Consider the following 12,612-nt stretch of genomic DNA (forward strand, 5'->3'; position numbering starts at 1 on the left):
GGTGGTAATCAGATTGTTTTCTAGTCTGCCTCCACAAAACCATCCGTAGTCAATATCTGCCCTTATAAACACAAGCTTGCTCCACTATTGTCAAGGCAGTTACTGTGGTCGTAATCATTATTAAGTTCATTCAACGAAACGGAAGGTGATATACAGTTGGAGTCAGAAGTTTACATCCACTTTGGCCAAGTACATTTAAACTCAGTTTTTCACAATTCCTAACATTTAATCCAAGTCAAAATTGGACTGACTGAGGTCAGTTAGGTTCACCAATGTATTATAAGAATGTGAAATGTCAGAATAATAGCAGAAAGAATGATTTATTTCAACTTTTATTTCTTTCATCACATTAGCAGTGGGTCAGATGTTTACACTCAATTACTATTTGGTAGCATTGCCTTTAAATTGAATAACTTGGGTCAAACGTTCGGGTAGCCTTCCACAAGCTTCCCACAATAAATTGGGTGAATTTTGACCCATTCCTCCTGAGCTGGTGTAATTGAGTCAGGTTTGTAGGCCTCCTTGCTCGCACATGCTTTTTCAGTTCTGCCCACACATTTTCTATAGGATTGAGGTCAGGGCTTTGTGATGGCCACTCCAATACCTTGACTTTGTTTTCCTTTTGCCATTTTGCCACAACTTTGGAAGTAGGCTTGGGGTCATTGTGGTCATCAAGTATGCTTGGGGTCATTTGGAAGACCCATTTGTGACCAAGCTTTAACTTCCTGACTAATGTCTTGAGATGTTGCTTCAATATATCCACATAATTTTCATCCCTCATGATGCCATCTATTTTGTGAAGTGCATCAGTCCCTCCTTGTTATGTACTTCTAGAAGTAGTGGGAGGAGGAGTCTGGCGCAGAGAGCAGGGTAGTAGATACGAGGATAGTTTATTCCCCAAGCAACAGTGTCGGTCAACGCCACACACACACACGGGCGCTAAAAGACCCAGTCCGAAACAGGACGGGAAAATATAACATCCAAAGAAATCACACACATCAAATAACAGAAAACAAGCCCGCACAAAAGCCGGCGGGCCTACCGGGTTTAAATAGTCCAAAACCAAAACCTAAACAAGAAACAGGTGCAACTAATCAGACAACACTAAATGAAACAGAAAGGGGATCTGTGGCAGCTAGTAGGCCGGCGATGAAGACCACCGAGTGCCGCCCGAACAGGGAGAGGCACCATCTTCGGCGGAATTCGTGACACTCCTACAGCAAAGCACCTCCACAACATGATGCTGCCACCCCCTGCTTCACGGTTGGGATGGTTTTCTTTGGCTTGCAAGCCTCCCCCTTTTTCCTCCAAACATAATGATGGTCATTATGGCCAAGCAGTTCTACTTTTGGCTCATCAGACCAGAGGACATTTCTCCAAAAAGTACGATCTTTGTCCCCATGTGCAGTTTCAAACCGTAGTCTGGCTTTTTTATGGTGGTTTTGGAGCCGTGGCTTCTTCCTTGCTGAGCGGCCTTTCAGGTTATGTCGATAAAGGACTTGTTTTACTGTGGATATAGATACTTTTGTACCTGTTTCCTCCAGCATTGTCACAAGGTCCTTTGCTGTTGTTTTGGGATTGATTTGCACTATCGCACCAAAGTACGTTCATCTCTAGAAGGTAGAACGCATCTCCTTCCTGAGCCGTGTGACGGCTGCGTGGTCCCATGGTGTTTATACTTGCGTACTATTGTTTGTACAGATGTACGTGGTACCTTCAGACATTTGGAAAAAGCTCCCAAGGATGAACCAGACTTGTGGAGGTCTACAATTTTTTTCTGAGGTCTTGACTGATTTCTTTTGATTTTCCCATGATATCAAGCAAAGAGGCACTGAGTTTGGAGGTAGGCCTTGAAATACATCTACAGGTACACCTCCAATTGACTCAAATGATGTCAATTAGCCTATCAGAAGCTTCTAAAGCCATGACATTATTTTCTGAAATTTTCCAAGCTGTTTAAAGGCACAGTCAACTTAGTGTATGTAGACTTCTGACCCACTGGAATTGTGATACAGTGAATTATAAGTGAAATAATCTGTAAATAGTCTGTAAACAATTATTGGTAGAATGACTTGTTTCATGCACAAAGTAGATGTCCTAACCGACTTGCCAGAACTATAGTTTGTTAACAAGAAATTTGTGTGGTTGAAAAACTAGTTTTAATGACTCCAACCTAAGTGTATGTAAACTAGTTTTAATGACTCCAACCTGAGTGTATGTTAACTAGTTTTAATGACTCCAACCTAAGTGTATGTAAACTAGTTTTAATGACTCCAACCTAAGTGTATGTAAACTAGTTGTAATGACTCCAACCTAAGTGTATGTAAACTAGTTGTAATGACTCCAACCTAAGTGTATGTAAACTAGTTTTAATGACTCCAACCTAAGTGTATGTAAACTCGTTTTAATGACTCCAACCTAAGTGTATGTAAACTAGTTTTAATGACTCCAACCTAAGTGTATGTAAACTAGTTGTAATGACTCCAACCTAAGTGTATGTAAACTAGTTTTAATGACTCCAACCTAAGTGTATGTAAACTAGTTGTAATGACTCCAACCTAAGTGTATGTAAACTAGTTTGAATGACTCCAACCTCAGTGTATGTAAACTAGTGTTAATGACTCCAACCTAAGTGTATGTAAACTAGTTGTAATGACTCCAACCTAAGTGTATGTAAACTAGTTGTAATGACTCCAACCTAAGTGTATGTAAACTAGTGTTAATGACTCCAACCTAAGTGTATGTAAACTAGTTGTAATGACTCCAACCTAAGTGTATGTAAACTAGTGTTAATGACTCCAACCTAAGTGTATGTAAACTAGTTGTAATGACTCCAACCTAAGTGTATGTAAACTAGTTTTAATGACTCCAACCTAAGTGTATGTAAACTAGTGTTAATGACTCCAACCTAAGTGTATGTAAACTAGTTGTAATGACTCCAACCTAAGTGTATGTAAACTAGTTTTAATGACTCCAACCTAAGTGTATGTAAACTAGTTGTAATGACTCCAACCTAAGTGTATGTAAACTAGTTGTAATGACTCCAACCTAAGTGTATGTAAACTAGTTTTAATGACTCCAACCTAAGTGTATGTAAACTCGTTTTAATGACTCCAACCTAAGTGTATGTAAACTAGTTGTAATGACTCCAACCTAAGTGTATGTAAACTAGTGTTAATGACTCCTACCTAAGTGTATGTAAACTAGTTGTAATGACTCCAACCTAAGTGTATGTAAACTAGTTTTAATGACTCCAACCTAAGTGTATGTAAACTAGTTTTAATGACTCCAACCTAAGTGTATGTAAACTAGTTTTAATGACTCCAACCTAAGTGTATGTATACTAGTTTTAATGACTCCAACCTCAGTGTATGTAAACTAGTTTTAATGACTCCAACCTCAGTGTATGTAAACTAGTTGTAATGACTCCAACCTAAGTGTATGTAAACTAGTTGTAATGACTCCAACCTAAGTGTATGTAAACTAGTTGTAATGACTCCAACCTGAGTGTATGTAAACTAGTTTTAATGACTCCAACCTAAGTGTATGTTAACTAGTTGTAATGACTCCAACCTCAGTGTATGTAAACTAGTTTTAATGACTCCAACCTAAGTGTATGTAAACTAGTTGTAATGACTCCAACCTAAGTGTATGTAAACTAGTTGTAATGACTCCAACCTAAGTGTATGTAAACTTCTGACTTCAACTGTAAATGCACTTTCTGATGTTGCTTCTCTTCATTCAGACAAATTGAGCTCCTTTTCATGTATGATCAGTATTTGGTGTCTGACCCTGATCTGTTTCACCTGTCTTGAGTCTCCACCCCCTCCAGGTGTCACTCATTTCTCCCCATTATCCCTGTATTTATTACTGGGTTTCCTGTTTGTCTGTTGCTGGTTTGTTTTGTCTCCGTTAGCCAACCAGCAGGTTTCCTGTACATTCTGACTGCCCTGCTGTTCTGTACCTTGTTACACTGCCCTGGATTACTGACCTCTGCCTGCCCTGACCTCTGCCCGCCCTGACCTCTGCCCGCCCTGCTGTTCTGTACCTTGTTACACTGCCCTGGATTACTGACCTCTGCCTGCCCTGACCTCTGCCTGCCCTGACCTCTGCCTGCCCTGACCTCTACCTGCCCTGCTGTTCTGTACCTTGTTACACTGCCCTGGATTACTGACCTCTGCCTGCCCTGACCTCTGCCTGCCCTGCTGTTCTGTACCTTGTTACACTGCCCTGGATTACTGACCTCTGCCTGCCCTGACCTCTGCCTGCCCTGACCTCTGCCTGCCCTGACCTCTGCCTGCCCTGCTGTTCTGTACCTTGTTACACTGCCCTGGATTACTGACCTCTGCCTGCCCTGACCTCTGCCTGCCCTGCTGTTCTGTACCTTGTTACACTGCCCTGTATTACTGACCTCAGCCTGCCCTGACCTCTGCCTGCCCTGACCTCTGCCTGCCCTGACCTCTGCCTGCCCTGCTGTTCTGTACCTTGTCACACTGCCCTGGATTACTGACCTCTGCCTGCCTTGACCTCTGCCTGCCCTGACCTCTGCCTGCCCTGACCTCTGCCTGCCCTGACCTCTGCTTGTCCTGACCTCTGCCTGCCCTGACCCTGCCCTGCTTTTCTGTACCTTGTCACACTGCCCTGTCACACTGCCCTGGGTTACTGACCTCTGCCTGCCCTGACCCTGCCCTGCTGTTCTGCTGGTATTGATGGATGGTATAGGTCTCACTCTGCTGGTATTGATGGCTGGTATAGGTCTCACTCTGATGGTATTGATGGATGGTATAGGTCTCACTCTGCTGGTATTGATGGATGGTATAGGTCTCACACTGCTGGTATTGATGGATGGTATAGGTCTCACACTGCTGGTATTGATGGATGGTATAGGTCTCACATTCTGCTGGTATAGATCTCACACTCTGTTGGTATTGATGGATGGTATAGGTCTCACACTCTACTGGTATTGATGGCTGGTATAGGTCTCACACTCTGCTGGTATTGATGGATGGTATAGGTCTCACACTGCTGGTATTGATGGATGGTATAGGTCTCACTCTACTGGTATTGATGGGTGGTACAGGTCTCACTCTACTGGTATTGATAGATGGCATAGGTCTCACACTCTGCTGGTATTGATGGATGGTATAGGTCTCACACTCTGCAGGTATAGGTCTCACACTCTACTGGTACTGATGTATGGTATAGGTCTCACACTGCTGGTATTGATAGATGGCATATGTCTCACTCTGCTGGTACTGATGGATGGTATAGGTCTCACACTCTACTGGTATTGATAGATGGCATAGGTCTCACTCTGCTGGTATTGATGGATGGTATAGGTCTCACACTCTACTGGTATTGATGGATGGTATAGGTCTCACTCTGCTGGTATTGATGGATGGTATAGGTCTCACACTCTGCAGGTATAGGTCTCACACTGCTGGTATTGATGGATGGAATAGGTCTCACACTCTGCAGGTATATGTCTCACACTGCTGGTATTGATGGCTGGTATAGGTCTCAAACCCTGCTGGTATTGGTGGATGGTATAGGTCTAACACTCTGCTGGTATTGGTGGATGGTATAGGTCTCACACTCTGCTGGTATTGATGGATGGTATAGGTCTCACACTCTGCTGGTATTGATGGATGGTATAGGTCTCACTCTGCAGGTATAGGTCTCACACTCTAGGTATAGGTCTCAAACTCTACTAGTATTGATGGCTGGTATAGGTCTCACTCTCTACTGGTATTGATGGATGGTATAGGTCTCACACTCTGCTGTTATTGATGGATGGTACAGGTCTCACACTCTGCTGGTATTGATGACTGGTATAGGTCTCACACTGCTGGTATTGATGGCTGGTATAGGTCTCAAACCCTGCTGGTATTGGTGGATGGTATAGGTCTCAAACCCTGCTGGTATTGATGGCTGGTATAGGTCTCACACTGCTGGTATTGATGGATGGTATAGGTCTCACTCTGCTGGTATTGATGGCTGGTATAGGTCTCAAACCCTGCTGGTATTGGTGGATGGTATAGGTCTCAAACCCTGCTGGTATTGATGGCTGGTATAGGTCTCACACTGCTGGTATTGATGGATGGTATAGGTCTCACACTCTGCTGGTATTGATGGATGGTATAGGTCTCAAACCCTGCTGGTATTGGTGGATGGTATAGGTCTCAAACCCTGCTGGTATTGATGGATGGTACAGGTCTCACACTCTGCTGGTATTGATGACTGGTATAGGTCTCACACTCTGCTGGTATTGATGGCTGGTATAGGTCTCACTCTGCTGGTATTGATGGATGGTATAGGTCTCACTCTGATGGTATTGATGGATGGTATAGGTCTCACACTGCTGGTATTGATGGCTGGTATAGGTCTCAAACCCTGCTGGTATTGGTGGATGGTATAGGTCTCAAACCCTGCTGGTATTGATGGCTGGTATAGGTCTCACACTGCTGGTATTGATGGATGGTATAGGTCTCACTCTGCTGGTATTGATGGCTGGTATAGGTCTCAAACCCTGCTGGTATTGGTGGATGGTATAGGTCTCAAACCCTGCTGGTATTGATGGCTGGTATAGGTCTCACACTGCTGGTATTGATGGATGGTATAGGTCTCACACTCTGCTGGTATTGATGGATGGTATAGGTCTCAAACCCTGCTGGTATTGGTGGATGGTATAGGTCTCAAACCCTGCTGGTATTGATGGATGGTACAGGTCTCACACTCTGCTGGTATTGATGGCTGGTATAGGTCTCACTCTGCTGGTATTGATGGATGGTATAGGTCTCACTCTGATGGTATTGATGGATGGTATAGGTCTCACACTCTGCTGGTATTGATGGCTGGTATAGGTCTCACACTCTGCTGGTATTGATGTCTGAGTAGGTACTGAAGTCCGAGTTCTTGGTTCTCTTCTTCTTCTTTGGTCTCCTCTGTCCCTGACGGATATCCAACGAGGCGTAACACAAGTCTCCTTCCTCCTGACAGACAGAGAGAGAGAGAGAGATTGTGAGAGATAGAGTCAGAAGGAGAGAGAGAAAGAGAGAGATTATTTTAATATTCTGTTAATATTATTGAAATATAAACATTAAGATTATACAATATGTTTTGTTGCTATCTCTCTTCTGTTTTTAGTTATTATAAATGCATTTGAAAAAATACTATGTGAATAGCGTGGGGTTACCAAACACGTGGACTCCAAATCAAGATGGCCACCCAAAATAAAACTACAACACCCACTCTGACTGTAGTCTGCTCTCTGCTGTCACTTCCCCTGGTGGTCGTCCTGTTCAGAGGAACCTGAGTCTCAGTTGGAGCTGCAGAGGAAGAGTTATCAACATTAAAACACCAAGTTTGAGGTTAAACTAGGACACATCAGTTAAAAGTTAGTAGATGTTTACATATTGTTGTTAAAATCGTAGGTAATTATTTAAATAATATGTTAGACTGATTAGTATTACCCAGACTTAAAACATGAATGAGTGATAAGTGAATGCTGACTGAGGGAGTGAGTTTACCTGTTGTTCTGCAGAAGGAGTAGACACAGGTGGAGGAGAGGAGAGAGGAGAGGAGAGGAGAGCAGACACAGGACACAGACTGAACAGCAACATCCAACACAGCCCACAGTCTACAGGAGGAGGGGAGGAGGAGGAGGACTCAGGAGGACTGGTTTCTGGACACAACATTAAACAGAAACAGAACTACACTATTAGAAACAATCAAGACCTTCTCAATAATATATTGATAGTCATGACTCTTGGTTGTTTAAACATGAATTTGAGGAGACATTTGATGAGTTTAGATTAGTCTCAGAGGGTACATTCAAAATAAGTTGCATTCTTTGGCGTTCCTCCCAACTCAACCTCTCGTTAAAGGAACCCAGACACACCAATACTGATACAATATTAATAACACCAAAGATACAGACAGAAGATAAAGACAGAATTATAACTGTTCTTACCAAGTGAAATCCTAGTGGTGATGTTTCCATAGTGGTACAACTCTTTCTGTTCAATTCCTCCTTTACCTCCATCATCCACTACCTGGTTCTCCACAGTCCCACAGTAGTAGAGTCCCAGGTCAGATTCAGTGATGTTCTCAATCAGTAGATCATAGGAGTTGTTAGAGGGGTTCCACAACACATTATATCCAGGGAAACGGTTGGAATTATCAGACATTTCCTGAAGATTTTGGTAAACGTTGTAAATTGAAATAACTAGAGGAGGCTGGTACCTGTGAGAACAGTTCCTATTCCACATAATGTGAACTCCAGTAGTTATGATACAGTCACAGTAGAGAGTGATGTTGTCTCCTGGTCTGACTCTCAGCTCCACCTCTGCTGCAGAGATCCCATCCTGACTGGAGGAAACAGCACCTACAGGTAGCAGAGGAACAGTGTTAGGATGAACTGACTGGAGGAAACAGCACCTACAGGTAGCAGAGGAACAGTGTTAGGATGAACTGACTGGAGGAAACAGCACCTACAGGTAGCAGAGGAACAGTGTTAGGATGAACTGACTGGAGGAAACAGCACCTACAGGTAGCAGAGGAACAGTGTTAGGATGAACTGACTGGAGGAAACAGCACCTACAGGTAGCAGAGGAACAGTGTTAGGATGAATCACAGAATGTCACTTTGACATCATAAACTTCTCCACATGAAAATATTAATGTCATGTATTTACCACAGTCATCACAATATCACAATAATAAGATAACAAATCTGTTCAACCATAAAACCACATCTTGTAATCATCTATCATCCAGCTATAAGGCCCAGTAAAAAAGTTACTCACATAAGAATGTAATCAGAGCGACACACAGCCTGTCCATCTCGTGGTCTGATGGTGTGATGGTGACTGTCAGAGAGTAGCTGGGTCTTTGCTGCGTATTTCCGTGTTCATGACTAGATGCACTTTACCATGAAAGGACATACGAGCAGCGATTGGTTCGATCGAGTGGAAAGTTTTCAGCTCGAGGTCCTTTTCTCTGAAACCCATATTGTGACAGGAAGAGGAGGGTCGAGCATCGAGGTCGACAGGTTTCACAACAAAGGTGACGTCAATGGAAAACATTCAGCTTCTTTGAGGTGGTTTACATTGAGCAACACTGATGGGCATCAGAGGACGATCAATTCAACATCTTTCTAAAAAACGAACTCAAAACATCCTGTCTATGCAGATTAAACATTGATTTTGACCTTTGAAGTAAATCTTAAGAGACAGAGGCCTAAAGTTGGCCAATCAGCTTTAGTCAGAATGCATCAAACCTGTAGTTTACTGCATTAGAATAACAGTATAAATCCCGAGCCAGTCGATATAAACTAGTTATGATGTCATCTAGTTTAGGGGGTGTGACTTTTAGAGACTGACATCTTGGTCCCTCTTTAAACAGGAACAGACAGTTGTTGTCCCTGGTCCTGTGGTTCACACCACAACATTGTTGTCATGGAGACCCACAAGGTCACAGGACACAACGTGACTAGAGATTCTGAATCTGTGTTACTTTTCATGATGGATCTTTGTATTTAAAACACTTAACTATGGTGGAGATAATAGTTAACTACAATACCCAAGATGCATTGGAGTATGTGCTATATACCGAGTGTTAAACAGTACTTTTCACTCCATCTGATGAATCATCTCTGTGTTTATCAATGAACAGTGGCCCATAGGTTAACATCCACACTCTGGTCAGTATGTGTGAAGGGGAGAGATTTATGTGACAGATTAACTTGTAATAACAATGTTTGGACTCTCTTCCTCAGGCTGAGTGACATCACCATGGCAACAACAACAGGAAGTCAGTGTGGGTTTCCTGCGTACTGAGTGTGTCTTCTCAGCCAATCAGTGACTAGCTCTTATATGAGTACTGTAATGTCAACATCATAATATCAGACTGAGGGGTTAAGGGGGGCCTGGGTTTCAGGTCTGAGGGGAGGACTGAGGGGTTTAGGGGGAACTGGGTTTCAGGTCTGAGGGGTTTAGAGGGGCCTGGTTTCAGGTCTGAGGGGAGGACTGAGGGGTTTAGGGGGGCCTGGGTTTCAGGTCTGAGGGGAGGACTGAGGGGTTTAGGGGGAAATGGGTTTCAGGTCTGAGGGGTTTAGAGGGGCCTGGTTTCAGGTCTGAGGGGAGGACTGAGGGGTTTAGGGGGGCCTGGGTTTGAGGTCTGAGGGGTTAAGGGGGCCTGGGTTTCATCTCTGAGGGGAGGACTGAGGGGTTAAGGGGGCCTGGGTTTCAGGTCTGAGGGGTTAAGGGGGGGCCTGGGTTTCAGGACTGCGGGGTTAAGGGGGCCTGGGTTTCAGGTCTGAGGGGAGGACTGAGGGGTTTAGGGGGGCCTGGGTTTCAGGTCTGAGGGTTTAGGGGGGCCTGGGTTTCAGGTCTGAGGGGTTAAGGGGGCCTGGATTTCAGGTCTGAGGGGAGGACTGAGGGGTTTAGGGGGGCCTGGTGTTTAGGTCTGAGGGGTTAAGGGGGCCTGGTTTCAGGTCTGAGGGGAGGACAGAGGGGTTAAGGGGGAACTGGTTTTCAGGTTTGAGGGGAGGACTGAGCGGTTAAGGGGGAACTGGTTTTCAGGTCTGAGGGGAGGACTGAGGGGTTAAGGGGGAACTGGTTTTCAGGTTTGAGGGGAGGACTGAGGGGTTAAGGGGGAACTGGTTTTCAGGTCTGAGGGGAGGACTGAGGGGTTAAATGCTATTCAAGTCTGTACAAACTACAATCAGTTCTATCTTCTTGTCACGTGTCAACTGCTTCACCAGCGCTACTGTGGCCCTGCAAATGTGTGTGTGTGTGTGTGAGTGTGTGTGTGTGTGTGTGTGTGTGTGTGTGTGTGTGCATGTGTGCATGTGTTACCTCTGCCTCTCTGTCCTCTGGGAGGGAGTGGGTGGTTTGGTGCAGACCTGCAGAAACCACAATTGTTTTCCATCACTGTCACACGTCACTTGGTCACCTACTGTGGCTTACGCTGGTGGGTGTGTGTGTGTGTGTCTCTGGAAAGAGAGAGAGGGGAGACCAGACAGAGAGGGAGATGGGGGCAGAGAGAGAGGGGTAGGTGGAGTAAGAGAGAGTGATGGAGCAGGAGTCAGAGAGAGAGAGAGAGAGAGAGAGAGATGGGGAGAAAGAGAGAGAGAGACCCAGCTACTCTGATACTGTTACTGACAGACCCAGCTACTCTGATACTGTTACTGACAGACCCTCTGCCCCTCAGACCTGAAACCTAGGCCCCACCTTAACCCCTCAGTCCTCCCCTCAGACCTGAAACCCAGGCCCCCCCTTAACCCCTCAGACCTGAAACCCAGGCCCCCCCTTAACCCCTCCGACCTGAAACCCAGGCCCCCCCTTAACCCCTCAGACCTGAAACCCAGCCCCCCCTTAACCCCTCAGACCTGAAACCCAGGCCCCCCCTTAACCCCTCAGACCTGAAACCCAGCCCCCCCTTAACCCCTCCCTACAGAGCAGCAGCACTAGCTGAGTAAACCACAGCTACACAAAAAGGACTCGGCATACATATGCAATCATCATATGCACACCCTCTCACAGTACACAGGAAACCCACACTGACTTCCTGTTGCCGTTGCCATGGTGTTGCTGAACTTTCACACTGAGTGAATTTCTCACTCTGTCTCGGTCCTATTTGTTGTCCTACTAATCCTGAATAAAAATAGTTTGTTTGATACAGAAATACATCCACAAAGACAAAGAACTACATTTGGTTTAGCTGTTAAAATACATCTGGCTTGGATGTACCGTCTCATCCACTCCAGAGCATCATGGTCATTGTAGTTTCTTGCTGTAGTTTCTGGCTACCTTCAAGTCTGGCTGCAAACTGGAGATGAAAGTGGGTGAGAGAAGTTGAGGGAGGTTCATCTGCCACAGTAGAAAGTTGGAGAACGTAGTGGTTTTACAACAGCAAGACTCAGATCAACATGACAGTGTCAACACATCCTCTATAGAGCATCATGGTTATTGTAGTTTCTGGCTGTTTCAACATGACAGTGTCAACACAGCCTCTATAGAGCATCATGGTTATTGTAGTTTCTGGCTGTTTCAACATGACAGTGTCAACACAGCCTCTATAGAGCATCATGGTTATTGTAGTTTCTGGTTGTAGTTTCTGGCTGTTTCAACATGACAGTGTCAACACATCCTCTATAGAGCATCATGGTTATTGTAGTTTCTGGTTGTAGTTTCTGGCTGTTTCAACATGACAGTGTCAACACACCCTCTATAGAGCATCATGGTTATTGTAGTTTCTGGCTGTTTCAACATGACAGTGTCAACACAGCCTCTATAGAGCATCATGGTTATTGTAGTTTCTGGCTGTTTCAACATGACAGTGTCAACACATCCTCTATAGAGCATCATGGTTATTGTAGTTTCTGGCTGTTTCAACATGACAGTGTCAACACACCCTCTATAGAGCATCATGGTTATTGTAGTTTCTGGCTGTTTCAACATGACAGTGTCAACACACCCTCTATAGAGCATCATGGTTATTGTAGTTTCTGGCTGTTTCAACATGACAGTGTCAACACATCCTCTATAGAGCATCATGGTTATTGTAGTTTCTGGCTGTTTCAACATGACAGTGTCAACACACCCTCTAT

General features: G+C 44.6%; 1 protein-coding gene across 1 annotated transcript; it reads right to left on the minus strand.

Annotated features, from left to right (window-relative positions):
- Nucleotides 1-6,797: 6,797 nt before the first annotated feature.
- On the minus strand, nt 6,798-8,879 carry LOC109886687 (uncharacterized). The gene is made up of 5 exons (XM_031818811.1): nt 8,807-8,879; nt 7,973-8,386; nt 7,530-7,684; nt 7,252-7,328; nt 6,798-6,992 (listed from the first exon to the last, which is right to left on the minus strand). The coding sequence occupies exons 1-4, from the start codon at nt 8,841-8,843 to the stop codon at nt 7,302-7,304; spliced, it is 633 nt and encodes a 210-aa protein (XP_031674671.1). The 5' UTR covers nt 8,844-8,879; the 3' UTR covers nt 6,798-6,992; nt 7,252-7,301.
- Nucleotides 8,880-12,612: the final 3,733 nt, after the last annotated feature.

This window comes from Oncorhynchus kisutch, unplaced genomic scaffold (assembly GCF_002021735.2).
Source record: "Oncorhynchus kisutch isolate 150728-3 unplaced genomic scaffold, Okis_V2 scaffold1629, whole genome shotgun sequence".
In the NCBI taxonomy this organism is placed as follows: domain Eukaryota; kingdom Metazoa; phylum Chordata; class Actinopteri; order Salmoniformes; family Salmonidae; genus Oncorhynchus; species Oncorhynchus kisutch.

Coding starts and splice junctions, on each gene's coding strand:
- LOC109886687 (XM_031818811.1), bottom strand. CDS start 8,843: ATGGACAGGCTGTGTGTCGCTCTGATTACATTCTTAT. Junction 7,685..7,972: donor CACCACTAGGATTTCACTTG/GTAAGAACAGTT, acceptor TGTTGTGTCCAG/AAACCAGTCCTCCTGAGTCC. Junction 7,329..7,529: donor CTCCTTCTGCAGAACAACAG/GTAAACTCACTC, acceptor CTTCCTCTGCAG/CTCCAACTGAGACTCAGGTT.